Genomic DNA, 16,869 nt, shown 5'->3' with positions numbered 1-16,869 from the left:
ATCCAGCAACAAATGTGCCTCTTAGAAATAATGTCAGGAGCACATGGAAAGACACAGCACTTCCTCACAGAAACAACACATCTGGTGATGGGCAATCTGACCAGCGTCAGCAGGTGTTCGGCACAGCAAAAAGTCACCAACACTCTATCTGCGGTAGCATATGGATGAATACAATACTGTGCATGCTGGTAAAATGTAGGCTGATATTACTGCATCTGTCTTTTCCATAACCAATGCTATTATTTTGGTACAGATAGCAGACCAGTGGTATTTCATAATCCCTGGCACTGCATAACCTTTAAATTGATTTTAAAAATTGTCAGTATGAGAATGCATTTCTTCACAAACAGAAAGGTCCAGGAGAACTGCACCCAAGAAAGCAGAACAGTAACGTGTTATCAGTAACACCCACATTACTGTAATACAGTAATAAACAAACTGTCTGGACAAAACCCTTTGCCTTTTTTTACAATGCTTTAATGTGAAATCTCAGTTTGCAAGAAAATGAACTCTCTCATCTTTTAGGCAATTTGGAAAAACTGTATTTTGACAGCTGCTTGCAGAATAGGTAAGATTAAGGGATGAAATTACAGTTATCGTGGTGCTTGCTGGATTGTAGTCATTGAGAGAAGTGGCCTATTAAAGGTAGCCCTTTAATAGAAGTTAACTTAAAGTTTTGGTATATATTATTAGGAGAATTCGTTATCATTCCCTATTGGGGGAGTACATTTTCTGCATCTTTCTTCTGCTATTTTAATGGTTCCTACTCTTTTCCAAAGTCTAGCTTTTGCGCTCCCTCCAAATGAAGAAGTTATTTATAACATACAGTGAAAATGTCAAGGGACAAGAGTGTTTGGGGCAGACATCATCATCTGTGTGGGCGAATGTTTCTGGTTTGTGCCATCCTGTCATGTGATGCCAGGAAAAAACATCACCCTTAACTCTTGCTTTTCTAAGAAGAATTAAGCTGCTAATAGGAGCACTTAGTGTAAACTACAGAGAGGGCAGGATTTCTAACAGGAGTCCTATAAACAAAGCCACTTTCATTTAGGATGAAATATCTAAGCATCCTCGTAGGCAACAGAACCTAAATTAAAAATAGAAATCCTAAATTAAAACAGAACCTAATTAAAACCAATTTTAATTATTTCTTGAGTTTTATAACAGCTCATGACAACACAATAATCAATAACTGAACTTACACTTTCGTTCATAACTAGGACCTAAGAAGCAAAAGATAATACGTAAGGCATGTTCAAAAGTAAAGTAAAAAATACTTAAAAAACCTAAACCATATAGCATCTTATTGTTGACCCAATGCTCAGCTGCAGCTATATCATGAGACTAAAGTAAAGGGTAGCACGTTAGCTAGGCTGCCCTTTGGTACACAACAGCACTGGTGCCCACTTCAGCAGCTTGGAGCTCCCTCACTACCCGAGGGAGCATGTAACATACGCTGTGACCCCCTCTCCTGTGCAGCGCATTTGCTGTTCCCCAGCGTTATGGTACAACTGTGTCATCCAGCAAGGGAAAAATCTTCCACCCTTCATTTATTTCTGCAAAGTTATATAAACTATTCCCTCTGATGAAACTCCCTGGGGAAACTGTAGACAACTGCTCTGTTCACAGGGCTGAGAAAAATATAACATTTAAAATATCTTTTTGGAAGCTTTATATATTTTTGGTGGCATCAAAACATGTGGAGAAGTTCACCTTGGATTCATCAGTTTATTCTTGCTGAAAAAGAGAAAAGACTTACATTTTTAGGCTTCTTTAAATGTATTTATTTTTAACAATACCCTCCCCATAGTTTTTAAACAACTAAATCCTTCATTTGGCTTAGATAAGCATTAGACTGATCCAAAATCAGTTTCTCCTTCTCTTTTTTTTTTTTTTGGTAGGTAATACTAACCACCAAAAACTACTAAGTCTGATGGTTACTTTAGCAAATCTATCAAAAAAAATCTAAGCTATTCTAAAATAATTTGTTGCAGTTTAGTACCTTCCTATATTTTCACAAATCCTCCGCTTCTCCACCTATCATGCATACAAATACGTATACAACTACCTTTCTTAATCCTACAATCTAATGCTATCTCTGCAATGTAACATTACAAAACAGCTATTTGAGAACCTGTTTCTAAAGTATTCTCTCCTTTTTTTAATCATTCCAAATATAAGTATCTACACAAAGACCAGATTCCTCATGGGTATTGCTCTGACATGTGAAGTGTGGGAGGAGGATTTTTCCAGACACTGAGTATAAGGCAAACTATGTTGTTTATGTCATATTGTGTGTCTAGACATCACCAACATGTTGAAACTAGTCTGTTACACATGCTGTTGTGATGACATCATCCAGGGACAGATACTCAATTTTATCTATATTATCTATTGTTACTCTTTCTAGTAAACACTTCTTCCTTTCTAAATATGAAGACAAAATAAGATTTCAGTAAAGGCAAAAATATTGTCTCCTTTTCAATACCTGAGTTTAAGCACAGTCAAGGTTTGTGCTATACTTGAAGCCTTTATCACATCCCAGGTAAGATACATCACACTGGCTAGATAATTTTTATAACCTGTTATAAAACGATGCTAGATTTGTAGTATGGCCTTTCAAAACCACCTACTTTAATCTGGGTTCATTCATTAACACACTTCTGGTATCTGATGATTTGTCAGTCCTAGTGCCTCACAAAATAGTAATAGATGGCATAACGCTAATGGTATTTTTTCATTTCACTCAACTTTTATTATTTTTGCACTCTTGTGGTAGTCATTTCCCAGAGGTATCTGAGTGGCTGATGGTAAGTCACACTGCAGCTTTTGGGAAGAGAATAAAACCAACAAACTCCTGGCTCAGTTAGGTGAGTGCTGGCTCTGGGAGTCTCTTTCACACTGAAAATGGCGACAACGGGGAAACCCAATGGTGAGAAAGGCCTTCTCAAAGAACTTGGCAGAAGCTTAGTATTCAGCTACCTTGCACAAATAAGAAATGGGTTTGGTCTTCCAAAGCAAAGCATGAGCCCTTCCTGCCCATGTCTGTATTCCCTACAGATTTCTACTTCCTACCCCAATAATCATAAAAGCCATGTTCATCTGAACAGAAAGTAGAAAAAAAAACACCAGGTAAGCTGTAATCAACTACAACTAATCAACCTGAACTGCAGACACGGAGTATTATGTACTTTGAACAAAGTGCCTGTGGTCCATCTACAGAGCTAGGAAAAATACCCAAAAACACATAAAAAATAAAACTTGGGAAAAACCTCAGTAAAGACTGTATCTGAGGAAGTCATAAGCTCTACACAAACTTTTGTGAGCACAATGATTTGCTAAACTTGTCAAATAAATGACTTGATGCAGATTGTCTCTGCTCACCTCCATCTACCATGTCTGGAAGCACCAGAGAAAAAAGGAAACAATTATATCATGAACCTACAAGTCAATTAGGAAAAATAGTAATTTATAAATGAGTGAGTGGATAATAAATAATACAAGCTTGTATCTGAAATCACAAAAAACCTTTCTTTTCACAGCAGAAGCATGCTTTGTTTATTTAAGGTGTGTTTTTCATGCTGACTTCTCATTATTAAATGGACGGAGTCCACACAGATGGATGACATGGAAACTGATCCTTGCAAACTACAGTATCACAGTGGGACACAAAGTCCAGAACACTCTGAGGAGGGGCAAACTTAGAGTGTCAATTAATCCTTATTGAAGACGGAAGAGTTTCTGCAACACTTAAAGCTTAGAAATTCATGTGAGAACTAAAACTACCTCCTAGAGATAAAAGGAAGGTTTCATAATAGCATGCCTTTCTGCATAGTTGCATCATGTTTTCAAAAAAATCTTGCTTTCTGCAAACAAGAGAGTGCTACAACCATTTCAAACACAAATTCTGATGAATAATAAAATATATATAGTCCTTAAAACCACAAGGAAAATGCTGGAGAAACTTTGTGAAAAAAAGTGCAACAATTTTCATACAGAACAAAATACATGCAGAGAAACTTAATTTTTCAAAAGTTTAAAAAACTTAAATGGCAGCACAAGTTCTGCACAATTTATCCTCTTTTTGGCTGCCTGAGCAAATTTTTCCGAGTTCCTGGATGTGATGCTTTATGTACCAAAGCTGCCAGCACAACCTTGAATACTTACAGTTATTCACCACTTTCATAAGGAATCATACTGTGGAGGCACCCAATTTTTCAGATTTACCCTTCTGCTCCCAGTTTTCTGTGGATCCCATGCTCAACAAAGTTTCCACACCTGTGAATCACATGTGGGACACAGCACCCCCAGAACTGGCCCTTCACTCCTTCCAGCCCCACATAGACTCCTGTACCAATGAAACTGAGAGGTAAGACCAAGTGCCACCATAGTGGAAACTCTCATTGTCCTTCATGACAGTCTCTTTTGTACCTGACCATCCTGGTAGACAGCGACAGTAACCCGTGGTGGGATGACAACCGTCCGCATGGCTGCAGTCACAGCGTTCAGCACAATCCATACCATATGTGCCATCCTGTGGCAACAAAAAAAACCAACCCAGAGATGACAACAACTGGGAATTAGAGAACAAGTTCTGGTCAGTCCTGCCTCAAAAAGAAACCACAGATCTCTCCTGAATCTGTAATTCACTTTCTTGACATAAAACGCTTCTGGCTTTTGGAACAGTTTTTGCACCCCACATCTTCATTCTTTCATTTAAGAGGGGAAAATAAAGAATTAATTACATTCTCCTGAAAAATCCCAGACTACTGGACTTGGAGACAGTGATTCAGAACACAATAACCTACAACATCAGAGGCTGCAATGAAAGCTTATTGTACTGTCCCTCTAATTTCCCTTACAGGTGAGTTCCTACTCCAGGACCTGGAGGTCCCTTGAAGGGAAAGAATTCAGTCTCCTTTCTGCCTCAGACCCTGAGCTCTCTACATTCTAGTCAAAAAAGATACCACATAATGCCACAATTTCTAAAACAGAGTAGTAAAATATTAGATGAAAATATATCTACCGTGTGAAGTTTATTGCATAAAAAATACAAACTGTATCACTTTCTTCTCATTAAAAATCCTTCCCTCTGCACTACAGCATATATTGTTAAAAACAGAATCTCTTTGGCTATGAGACAGTACACAAAACAAAATCATTTTTTTGCTATGCAATATTTTTTGAACCATCAAGAGAAATTAAAGTAACAAATTGAACACCCCTCTTAGTGTATTCAGCTGTGCCAAAAAAGCACAGCTGATTTTCATGGTACATCTGAACATCTGAATTTGCCTGTTCTTCTTCTTCCATAGAAGGTGGCACATACATTTGGGGTAATTCCATACGAAATCAATCTGAGAAACTGTACAGAGCAAAATCTTTACAACTGCATTCTCAAAACAAGGCAAAGTACAGCTGTAAATTGATCTTACAGAAAAAGTGTCAAAACCAAATTAACAAACATGGGAAACAGCCAGTATAATTTAAGGTAATACTTCTGGGGCTACCCACAGCAAAGGCAAAAAAAGAAAAAACATGGCAGGTTTAAAACCCAGTAATTTAAATTAGAGGCTAAAAATTGGTCTCCATCATATTAAAAATCAGAATAAAATCTATATGAAAACTCATCTTCTGTTCTTTGATGTTCATGCCTACAATTCTACTGAGTTCCACAGGATTTAGCTATTCAATTACCAGTCTTTCCAATCTAAAGTAGAACAAAATCTTACATTACTTGAGTATAAGGAGTCTTTTGCTCATCTCAACAATACATTTTTATAGAGAGAAAAAGAAAAGACTAAGCGTTTCCTTTCCATATAATCAGATTTGGAAAGAAAGGAAATCCTCAAATGTTGTTGAAAAGTGGTATTTTTAGTCTGCTATGTATTTGGACTGAAGTAACAATCTGGGCAGTGATACTAATTTTCTGAAGTTATTGAAACAAATTGAAATACACTGATTTAAATAAACACTGCTCAAACAAGAAAAAAATTCAGACAACACTGGACATATTTCAATTAGTTTTCTGTTTATTCTCCTGCTCTGGAATTTTGAGGCAGAATATGCATTTGAAATATGTAAATGCTTATGGGCATCATTTGACACAGATAGAGAGAGAGAGCAAGACCATGAGCATGGGCATGCTAAATTACCTGATATAGAAATGCTTTTAAGCATTATTTGGCTAAATTTGCAACAGTGAAACAATACCTATCGTTTTTAATAAGTCATTTCTGGAAGAGCTAATGGAGCTTGGGAGATCTCATCATCCTTCAGAATCAGACACTAAGTGATAAACAAAGCTGCTTTAGAAAAAAAAAAGAAAAATTAGTCTTTGATGGAGATGCATTGTTGGAAACACTACATAAACGTGCACAGATGGTACTCTAATCAGCTTTGCAGAATATTTTAGAATTTGTCACTTTAATCACTATATCAATGTATGCTATATCTCATCTTAAAAAATGACCACACAAAAAATTACTTCTGAGTATTCTGAGAACAGGTCAACAGAACAAATTTTCACGCAAAACAAAGGTGTGATTTCCAGTCTTACACTGTAGTTCAGCTATTCCTATCATGTTACTGCTCAGTAGAGCTAGTCCAAACTGACAGAGGCTTAAATATGATATGGGAGAGGAATTTACAAGGTTTGTGTTCAGTTCAGGTGATTCCTTTACAAATTATATTAAACCAACAACGTGCTATGCAGTAGTATTGCAGAAGTGAAGCACAGACAGTGGAGAGGAAAAGGGGAGCAGACAGTTTATTAAATAAAAGAAGTTTGTTAAAAATTTCCCTTTTCCATCGTTGGAAAAGATGGACTCTGGAGAACCCAATTTTTCATAAAAGATGTCATTTTTTTGTCTATGAAATCTAATTAAAACCAAACAGTTACATAATAAAGCAAATCAGTTTTGAATTTTACCATTTTTAAGATTTTGAAATTATATATTTTTATGACTTCCCCAAATTACAGATTATAAGGTGGAACAGAACTGATGAGGTGAATGCCTTTGTCAACGCAATGATTTCTAATTTTGCATTTCTCAAAGTCTGGGAGATAGTGGAAGTCAGAGCCGCAATAGGAAGGCAAAGACCTGTCTGTCATGGGACTGGGTAGAAAGAGCGACTTCTCATGTCTGACTGAGAAGGAATGAAAGTTCTTCATTCATACTGTACCACAGATATAAGCTAATTTAATTAAAATTATGTTGTTTGATGTGAAATACATTTTTGGTACATTTTTTCTCTCATCATTTTTACTTAAAGTAGTTTAACAGAAGCAGTGTGGACAGCATTTGATGCTGATAGAGAGGGAAAAATTAGGTTCTGTGTTTTTCAACAAATTCTAAAGGAGCTGGTGAAAAGTCTGAGGTTCAACTTTAAAGCATGAAAGCAGAAAAAGTATTCATCTGTGCATCTTCTTTTTGTGGTTTCTGTGCTTTGGTGTGCTGTGCAGCAGAGTTCTTCCAGAATTGTTGGTGCATGACTAGAACCCAGTCATGTATGGGCTACCAGGTGCAGTGCTTCTTGGGGACTTATGCCCCTGAAGTCAGAAGAATGACAGAAGCATCCCCCTGCCCAGTATTATCCTACAGTGCAAAATTTAGTGAAATTATTAAACTACCTGGCAAGGGAGTTCACATTTTTCTCCTCTCCAGCCTGGGGCACAGGTACAGGTTCCATCCAAAGCATTGCAAGCCCCTCCATTAAGACATTGGCAAGTTAGGTTACAGCCAAGTCCCCAGGTACCACTGGGACAATTTATTGAGCAATCTACACCATGCCAACCTGTCAAAAATAAGAATTAAAGTGTCAAATTAATCAGGTTTTCCCCCATTCCTCTTTAAGGATGTTTCCCTCTGCCTACCATGTGGCATCTCTTGGAGATGCGCAATACCAGGGGTAACATTAACTACAGGCCAGTATCAGCTGTTTCAGCTGAGGACTTGCCCAGGTTTGAACAGAGGTGCTCAAGGGCACCTTGTAACATCTGTGCACAGCACATATTTGCAGAGGGGTGCCAACATACAAAAGCAATTGATAGGAGATCTGAAATTAAAACAGAGACACGTTGAAATTTCACTGAGAAGCACTAAAGTATACTGAAAGTTTTAAGGCATAGCCTGAAAAAAATTAGGAATATTTTCCCTAGACTTAAGCTGCTGCTTTCCTAACTCTGCCACCAGTGTTCAATATAGACAGTTCTGCAATATGGTTTTAACAGAATTCTTAGACACAAACCCCAAGAAAACATAAAAGTTGTGCATAAGTTGGATTTCTCCAAGGATACATAGAAGACCTTTTAGATTATTTCTGTATGTCTCTCCAGACAGAAGAAAAGAATGTAATGAAAAATGGTTCTAAAATGCAGCATTAACCACTGATTATGCCTGATAGCAACAATTTGCAGACTGCACACTGGATAGACAGAAATGTAAATAGATTTTTAAAAACGTGATCATCTATTGGATATAATAGAAATGGCATGAACCAGTCATACGTTATCATCAGCAATGACACAAGCCAAGTTTCTAATTTTGTACCTTGTTTACAGTAAGCGAAGGGAAAAATAATTCTACACTGAGCCTAATCAATAGACTATGCAAAACACATGTATTGAAATGAAGCTGCCTCGTGCCCTGGATTGATAACTTTGAATTGAGGGGTCATTTCAGGAAAAAATGTTATACTAGACTAGCTAAAGAATTGAGATGCTTTCTCTCAAGTGTCTTCCCAGGATTTATAAATTTCCTTCATTTACATGACAAGTATCTGGGTTTAGTTTAATTTCACCATTTGTTGTCATTTTTCATTGTAGTATGATTAAAACTGCATGATACACAAGAAGATAGGATTATGCATGACTCAGGAAATAGTTTTTCTCCTCACAACCTAGCTACTTAGCAGTAGGTGCTTACCTACTTTAACAGAGTTAAATCAGCTCCACTGTCTCTGCTAAGAGTAGAAGCTGGAAACTCTTCACGTTTGCTACATGACTGATTTAATCATATCAGTCCCTGACAAATTTAGTGGCTACTTGTCTAGGTAACTCTAACACTTCTTCCCCACTCTCAACCGTCATGTATTTTTAGAAAAACAGTTTTAGATGGGGGAGATCTACAATGTAGGCTGGGCATGGGATTTGCTTGGGAGCGTTCAACAGCCTGCCTCTCTCTTCTCAGCAATCCAGCATCACAGCTGAGGGACATTGGACTTTAAATCCTTCCTTACAGCAGAAGTGAAAAAGAGAACAGGTGTATTGCAAGAGTGGATCTTTAAGTGGAGTTTAGAAGCATATTTTGGGTTGAACAGGAACACTATGTAGACCTTTAAATGGGAAAAGATCTCTGCAGAAGCGGTGCTGGAGGATGTCTGAGATATCTTTGCCCCAAAGGCATGTGCTAGTGGGAGATAAAGAGGTGGGCAGGCACATACAGTTTCTAGTGGAGATACACTGACGATCAGAATTGCTGTTGGCAGGAAAGAGCCAGGCAGAGGGGTCAGGGAGTGTGAGTCCACTCGCACTAATAGTGGGAGATTCAGAAAGTCTCTCATGGAAGCAGGGAACAGTAGAGGGCACAAGCTGGGAAGGGGATTAGGCAAGGTTTTGTCAGAGGACTGTTGATGAAGAGAGTCTTCAAACAGAATAAAATGCCAGTAGATATCAATATCAGTGCTAAACTGGCAGGAAGAAGTCTGTGCCTCTGTGTTACTGAGAGGGCCGAGGGGGGCAGGCAGAGGTGGTGCTCACCCAGGCTGAGAGGAAACAGGGCTATGTATTTTTACTAGAAAGGCTGCCATCAGATAAATGGCAGGCATGCCAGTAGTCCTTCTAACAGAGGATAGCACTGCCACAGGAGATAAGTGGTGGCACATCTCAGGGCAAACACTAGTAATTCACTCAGCCACAGTATCCAGCCCACAGAGAACTGCACCAAGGAAACACAAACATGAGGTACGTACACTCTTCTCTGAGCAGATGTTTTCACCTCCCAGAGCAGCAGAAGCAAAAATTATCTAGTGATACGGCCTTCAGGGTGGTCTGCTTTTTATTAAGTTTCTGTCTTCTTCTCTACTTCAAAAATCCAATTTCATTTTATGATTACAGAAAAAGAAAAATAATCTGAAGGGACACTCACCTGCTTTGCAGGCACAAGAACCATCTACTGGTGAACAGATGGCTTCGTTTTTGCAGTTGCATACAGACGAACAGTTTACTCCGTATGTCCCCAGAAGACAAGGAGTTCCACAAGTAGCGCCCTGAATTGTACAAAAATAGAGTCTAAAAACTATCTGAGGAGGTTCAGACAATAAAACTAATAAATGATCTAGACTGACTCAGGTGTTACAAAAGCCAGAAAACATGACTGTCCTAGGCTGTCACGAAGTTATCCTAAATTTAATGGCGAGGGAGTCCTTCGTGCTTTTTAAGTCTACAGTAAGCATTAGTTTTCTGTTAGCTGCTGTGAAAGCTCAGGTCACATAGCTAACACCACTTGGTTAGATCAATGGACAGTATTTTCAGTAATAAAGAAGTCCTTCATGAAACCAAAACACAGTAAGACAGCAGGTTAATGAAAAATAAAGTGGATATGTAAACTATTTTTAAGAATTAATTTGGCTGAAGTTTTCAGAGTTATTATTGCTAGAAGAACAGTCATACTGTAAAATGTTTTCTATGTTAGATTAGCATCAAGGTAACAGCAACTGTGTATAAAAGCTGCAGAATAATCTGTCCTGAACTGTAAAAACAGATGTCTTTAGGGTTTCTCTGGATGGAACATGAGGAATTGGTGCAACAATATAATTACTGAAATCTATCATTCCTTCCTTTATTTACACCTCAATAGGACAATGTCTTATAAAGCAAGTAATTTTCCTTCCTTAAAACGGCTTCATTTCAGTACTGAGAACCAATCACGTATTTTGCCTTTTCAGGGTCTTCTAACCCAGTGGTACCTAAATATCCTTACCTTTCTTTTTCTCTGGTGGAGAAAGGAGACCCTGGCATCTTGAAGAATTTGGCACTTAACTAAAGGCAGTGGAGTTGAAAATGGACTGTGAAAGTGAGACTTATTTACCTTAAATCCAGGGGCACAGGTGCATTTTCCAGTCACACTATCACAGTCAGCGCCATTTTGGCAGCTGCAGATCTGCTGACATGACTCGCCGTAGAATCCCGGGGAACAAGTCTCATTGCAGTAGAGCCCAGACCAACCAGGCTTGCAGGAGCATTCCCCAGACATAGGGTGACAGCTGCCAGGAGGGGATGAAAGGATAAATAATTCAGGACTAAATGTGACATCAATTTCTTTTTTTTTTTTCCAGAGAACAGAATGCCGTTATAGATAGGTTGCATAAAGGATCTTGTATGCTAAGCATAGAGATGGTTTTACTCCCCAAACCACAAAGCAAAGCATTCTGTATATGTATATATAAATGCATGCTAATTAAAATAAGAAATGTATCATACAACATATAGACATTTTGGGACAACATGGAAAGAAAAGAAGACGTATTGTTTTTCTATAGCTAGTTGAAAAAAAAAAGTATCTGAAACACAGTTTTTACCATAAAATAGATATTCATGGTTACAAATATTAAGGTGATGAAACTATTAAGTTCCCCAAAATACATTGCTAGGTTTTGACTCCAAGTATAGAAGGATCATTTTCATAACACTGCCCAAACTCAGCAGCAAATTGTCTGAGAAATATGATGCTTCAGTAAAATAACATGGCATCCAACACGAAATAACAACACAGCACCCAATGAGTAGCAAGCATGCTCTTTTCTTTAAATCTTTGGTTGAAAAGAGGACAACTGGCATCTTTCCAGGAATTACACAAAATCATCTTCATTGGGCAGAAGTCAGATATACCATCAGAGCAGTGACCTTTTGGAGAGTATCATCTCCCCTATGCTGGCCATACCTGGTGGCAGACCAGCTGTCCCTACCTGGAACAGCAGCTTCATTGAATGGCCAGTCAGACAGCTGTTGCCTCATAACAAATGGACATCATCAGCTGTGCAAAGAAATATGTGCTGGAAAAGTGAACACAATGGGGTACTCTGTAGCTTGTCTGGCAGACAAAGCACTTGCTTAATTCTCACCAAAGGAAAGCCTTAATATCCAAATCCAATATATTTACAATGGGAAGACTGTTTAAAGATATTTATCTGCCACTGATTTAAGTGAAGTTCCTTTAAGTGTGCTGGGGAAAAAAATGTGCCATTGTCCAGACGCATTAAATGACCCGTGACAAGAGCCTGATTTTGCGAGATTTGCTGACTCCTTGTGTGGGGGTATGTTTGAAACTGAGTATTTTTCTGACCATTTGAAAGTTTGAAAAAACACTTAATGCACTTTTAGGTGCTATAACATAAATAACAACAATATTATTTGAGGAAGTTGCAACATAACAAGGGAATGCAGTGTTACTTGCAACTGCTCTTGGACTTGAGGACTACTATTGTCAAGCTAAGAGTTTCCTATTGCCGGATACAACTAACTGACAACATATTGCTGATCAAGTATGAATTATAAAAGTTGGAATATTATGCATTCTGCTGTCTCTATATTATTATATTATTATGATGTCATGCACTATGACATCATAAGAATTTAGGGGTCTTGAAGATATTAAAATCTCTGACAATATTAAGCTGGTTTACATAAAGTGAGAGGAAAGGTCTTTTCAAATAAATGATATATGCAGAAATGGTTCATGAAAACACATGATGCAGCAAGATAATAAGATTTGTCCCCTATTCCTAACTTCCTGTAGGCACACAGTGGCATTTTGGATCCAGTTTCCATGTTTCTTATCAGTGGAAGAATACAGGGCAGGAAATATGAAAAGATTTTTCAATCCACAACTGAATAGTCATTAGGATATGAATTAGAATGTATTTATAACATAAAATTAGTAGGACTGTCATTTTAAGACATAAATCACAGCGCTGTTTGTTGTTGGGGTTTTTTCCTTTCAGGAGAGGGGAAGACCACACGCATGAGAAAGCATTAGGTATGAATCAGAGGCATTGATATTCTGTGCCCCCCAGTGAGTGTTACTAAGGCATACCTGCACATATATTGATTGACACCAAAATTAGTATTCCGTAATTTGTAATTAGATGTAGGAAGCTGGAGCACTTCTGAAGCTTTCTGATGGGTTCTCATGCAGTTAGCTTAATTGGCAATAAGATTTATGTATTAAGATAGGGAAACAAAGAGATATTGAGAAACATTTCCAGTACATCTGCTTTTATTCCTGCTCTTTTGTTCACACTTTCTGGAAATACAACCCTACTCTGTCCAGAGACAAAAAACCCCTTATGCGTAGTTGATATTATATATTTAAAGAACTTAGGTGAACTTAATGATTTTCACATGATTTATATAGGTGTTTCACTATTAAAATATCCAACTAAATTCTGTAGCACCCTATGCAATATAAAATTTCCATGAAAAGCTCTTGTACATGTACGTACAAGTCCATTAGAAAAATGCAAAATTGCAAGATGCCCTAATCTTGACTTTAAAAATACACCCAGACTATATGAACTAAGCATGTATCACACCATAAAATTCCACTCAACCCTATATATGTATCCCAGAAAAAGCATGAGACAAAATAAACCCTATCAGAGCTCATGAATAAACGCTAATTCCATCCTGAACTATACCTAATGAGTTGGTGATATAGAATGACCCCAGATGATCTTACCCTGACATGTGAAGTAGTAGTGGAAGATCACCAGAAAGAGCTTACAAGAAAAAAAACCAGAGACATCTCAAACTTAGCTTGGAGATCAATGTGAAACCAGTGCATGTGCTGTAACACAGGTGTAACAAATGTCCTTGGTAAACCTTCTATATAAATACACAAGCTACAGCATGCCCTTTTTACATTTTCTTAATGATCATCAGATGTCACTTGAGTAAAGACACAACAAAACTCAGTCTAAAAGTGGTTTAGTCTAGAAGAACATTCCTATACAAAACAAAGTGACAATGTTGACGAAGGCAGATTGACGTCTTTTTCGCTTATTCCTGCAAACTGGATCTTCAGAATGACGAGTTTCTCTAAGCCTCACAAACTGTGATTGGAAGTGGCAAGGACACATGGACCTGCTCATACCAGCTCACAGTGCTGCTGTTGTACCCCACTGAGGAAACATGTTTTATATGGTCTTTGTATTAGCCAGCTAGCACTCACTCTAGTTTTTTTCTTGACTATTGAGTAAAAAGGAGAAATTCATAATGTCACCTAGTCACAGAGGTCTGTGTCTGATTTGCACTCTAGCTCAAATCCTTTCGTATATATCAAAAGATGCAATGGAGAAGAACCATTTGTGAAAAAAGTCTTGGCACAAGAGGGTTGTTACCTGCTGCTGTCCTCTAGACCACTCAAAAAGAACAGAATCTCTCTAGTATATCTATATCTAACCCTTTACAAAGTGTAAAGGCTGCTGATACAACTAAGAACAAGGATGGGCTTGCCTTTCATCCCCAGGAGCTGCCACCAACAGCAGCAGTGAAATCCCTCTAGCTTAGCCTACCCAAAATGCAAATTATGAATGATTGCCAAAGCTGTTTTGATGCAATTTCCTCAATCATAAAACAGTAATAGTAATATGTATACATTTTTGAACTATGGTGTATCATAATGTTTTTGTATCTTTAGGTATTTGAATAAAACAGCTAGACACATACTTGTATACTGCAACTATGTACATATATTTTATAGCAATATTGTTTGGTGCTAAGTATTTTTTTAACTAACCTTCAGTTCATTTCCATATCTATGAATACTAAGAACATAAGTAATAACATAGGGCTCTAAGCCTACCAACAGCTCCTCTTCAAGGATATCTAAACTAGTGGTCATACCCGGATGAAAAAAGTTTTTACAATACCAAGGGCCCTAGAAGTTCTAACAGAAACCTAGACCTACAGACACACAAAGTGTGTTTGAAGAAGGAATTGTACCCCCTTTTTTGTACCCTGGGATTATTGGTTGTAACATTGCTGCTAAATGGGTTAGTGCTATAAAGAATATCCTTTGGCTACAGCCAGCACAAATAGTACTTGTGGTGGACAAGTAAGGGATGAGGATATTCCCTCATGTGCTTAAAAAGCTGTCTCCAGGCTGATTGATATTTAGTGAGAGATGAAGACAGCCAGACACAACTGGCTTCTCAAAAGATTCTCAAAAGTGTAAAGTGTCCACAGGCAGCATTGTCTTCTATACCATTACTCAGATGTGCTTTGATTTCTGTTATTTGGTGGTCTTAACCACTTCCTGACCCAGGGGGAAGGAACTTATATATGAAAAATACACTTGTGAAGTCATGAAAATCTTTGTTGTCCTGACAGATCATTTATGCCCTCGCAAATATGGTCCCGCACCTACAGGGCTGCTAAGTGCCTTTTGATTTGTCATACAGAGGGGAAAACGTTCAAAAACAGACCAGCCATATGCTGCTGTTTACATGTGAACATTTGTGATCTGATTTGACCACAAGCTGTCTTCCAGCGGTATAAATGAAGGAACAGCTGTGTTGAACATGAATGAGAAGTAATCCCTGTAATATCAGAAATACTATACAGTGTAATGCATTCCTGTCAAACAAGGCTGCTACAAGAGTCTGCAGACAAATTTTCAGGAAAGCAGCTAACCATAATTCATAATACAATAGTATTTGGTCTACTAGCATAATTTAGGATCTAGATAGGTCAGCATTATGGTGACATTTATTCTTGAATGCGTTGCCCAAAGAATGAATTGCTTGATTTTATGTCAAAAACTGTATTTTTTCAAAAGACATTTCAAGTAAATGGGATAAACAGAACTGCAAGCGCACAACTGTAAAAGCATATGAACGGAAAGGGAAAAGAATTCAGTTTGCTGCCACATGGTTTGTTAATGAAAGGCACGTTGAACAACTCAGACAATCTACAAAGTACTTTTTCACAGAAGACTAAAAGAATAGGTATTTCCATGTATGAGCTTGAGTGCCTTAACGTCATTGCTAAATTCTGACTAAAGGCTTTTGTTTTATTTATGAGGAAAAGTGCATCTTATATACAACATACAGCAATGTTCTATGTGACAGTCAATAGTTTCTGCAAATTTCTTTCACAGTTATTTTCAACAGCAAAAACTTAGACTATGCTCGCAAACCTTATCTAAGGTATTGTGATTAGTAATGCAATAAAGTGTAAGTGAATGCACAATGTCCAAAGTATTTCAGCAGAACTGTGTTTTGTAACAAGAGAAAGCTGTCCAGAATTGTTCTATAAATATGTTGGCTTGCCCTGACTGACATCTAACATTCCTCTCTCACAGCTGAAAGTTTGTCTCCAAATAGCTAGTTTTTAGATTCTCATAACAATATGCTGAAACACTGTGAAATCCACAAAAACACACAAAACTCAAAAAAATAGGATTCATTACCATCTGAATAAGGAAAGATGGTAAAAGGTAAGTCAATTGGAAAACTATTTTCATTTGATTTCCAGGGATCAGATTTTACCTGCTTTCTAGGAAAATAATTTAAATGACAAAAAAAAAAATTTAAACTTAAAATTGGTAAGGCTTCAGAAATTTTGTATTAAAATAGTCGCCTACACCAATTCTTACATATTCATACAGAGAGAGATAGAGAGAAATGGATTCTCTCATGCCTGACTTGTAAGAAAATAACATTCAGTTATTTCTCATCTACAGCACACCAGAATATGCAAGGAACATATGATGTATACTGACTATTTACTGCGAACGATATAAAGATTTATTCATGTGGTAAATAGAGACAAAGGACACACTTTGTTTTAACATTTATTTCATGGGT

General features: G+C 37.5%; 1 protein-coding gene across 3 annotated transcripts in view; it reads right to left on the bottom strand.

The window, feature by feature from the left end:
• The window catches only part of MEGF10 (multiple EGF like domains 10), a 111,519-nt gene that overhangs the window by 31,691 nt on the left and 62,959 nt on the right, over nucleotides 1-16,869 (bottom strand). For all 3 annotated transcript variants that reach the window (XM_054810377.1, XM_054810378.1, XM_054810379.1), the window contains exons 10-13: nucleotides 11,091-11,265; nucleotides 10,149-10,269; nucleotides 7,634-7,797; nucleotides 4,432-4,534 (exon numbers count right to left, since the gene is read on the bottom strand). In XM_054810377.1, the coding sequence (XP_054666352.1) occupies nucleotides 4,432-4,534; nucleotides 7,634-7,797; nucleotides 10,149-10,269; nucleotides 11,091-11,265 (563 nt within the window). The remainder of the gene's footprint in view (nucleotides 1-4,431; nucleotides 4,535-7,633; nucleotides 7,798-10,148; nucleotides 10,270-11,090; nucleotides 11,266-16,869) is intronic.

Source organism: Grus americana, chromosome Z (genome assembly GCF_028858705.1).
Source record: "Grus americana isolate bGruAme1 chromosome Z, bGruAme1.mat, whole genome shotgun sequence".
NCBI lineage: Eukaryota > Metazoa > Chordata > Aves > Gruiformes > Gruidae > Grus > Grus americana.
Note: the sequence above shows the minus strand (reverse complement) of the source record. Positions and strands in the feature narration are given on the sequence as shown.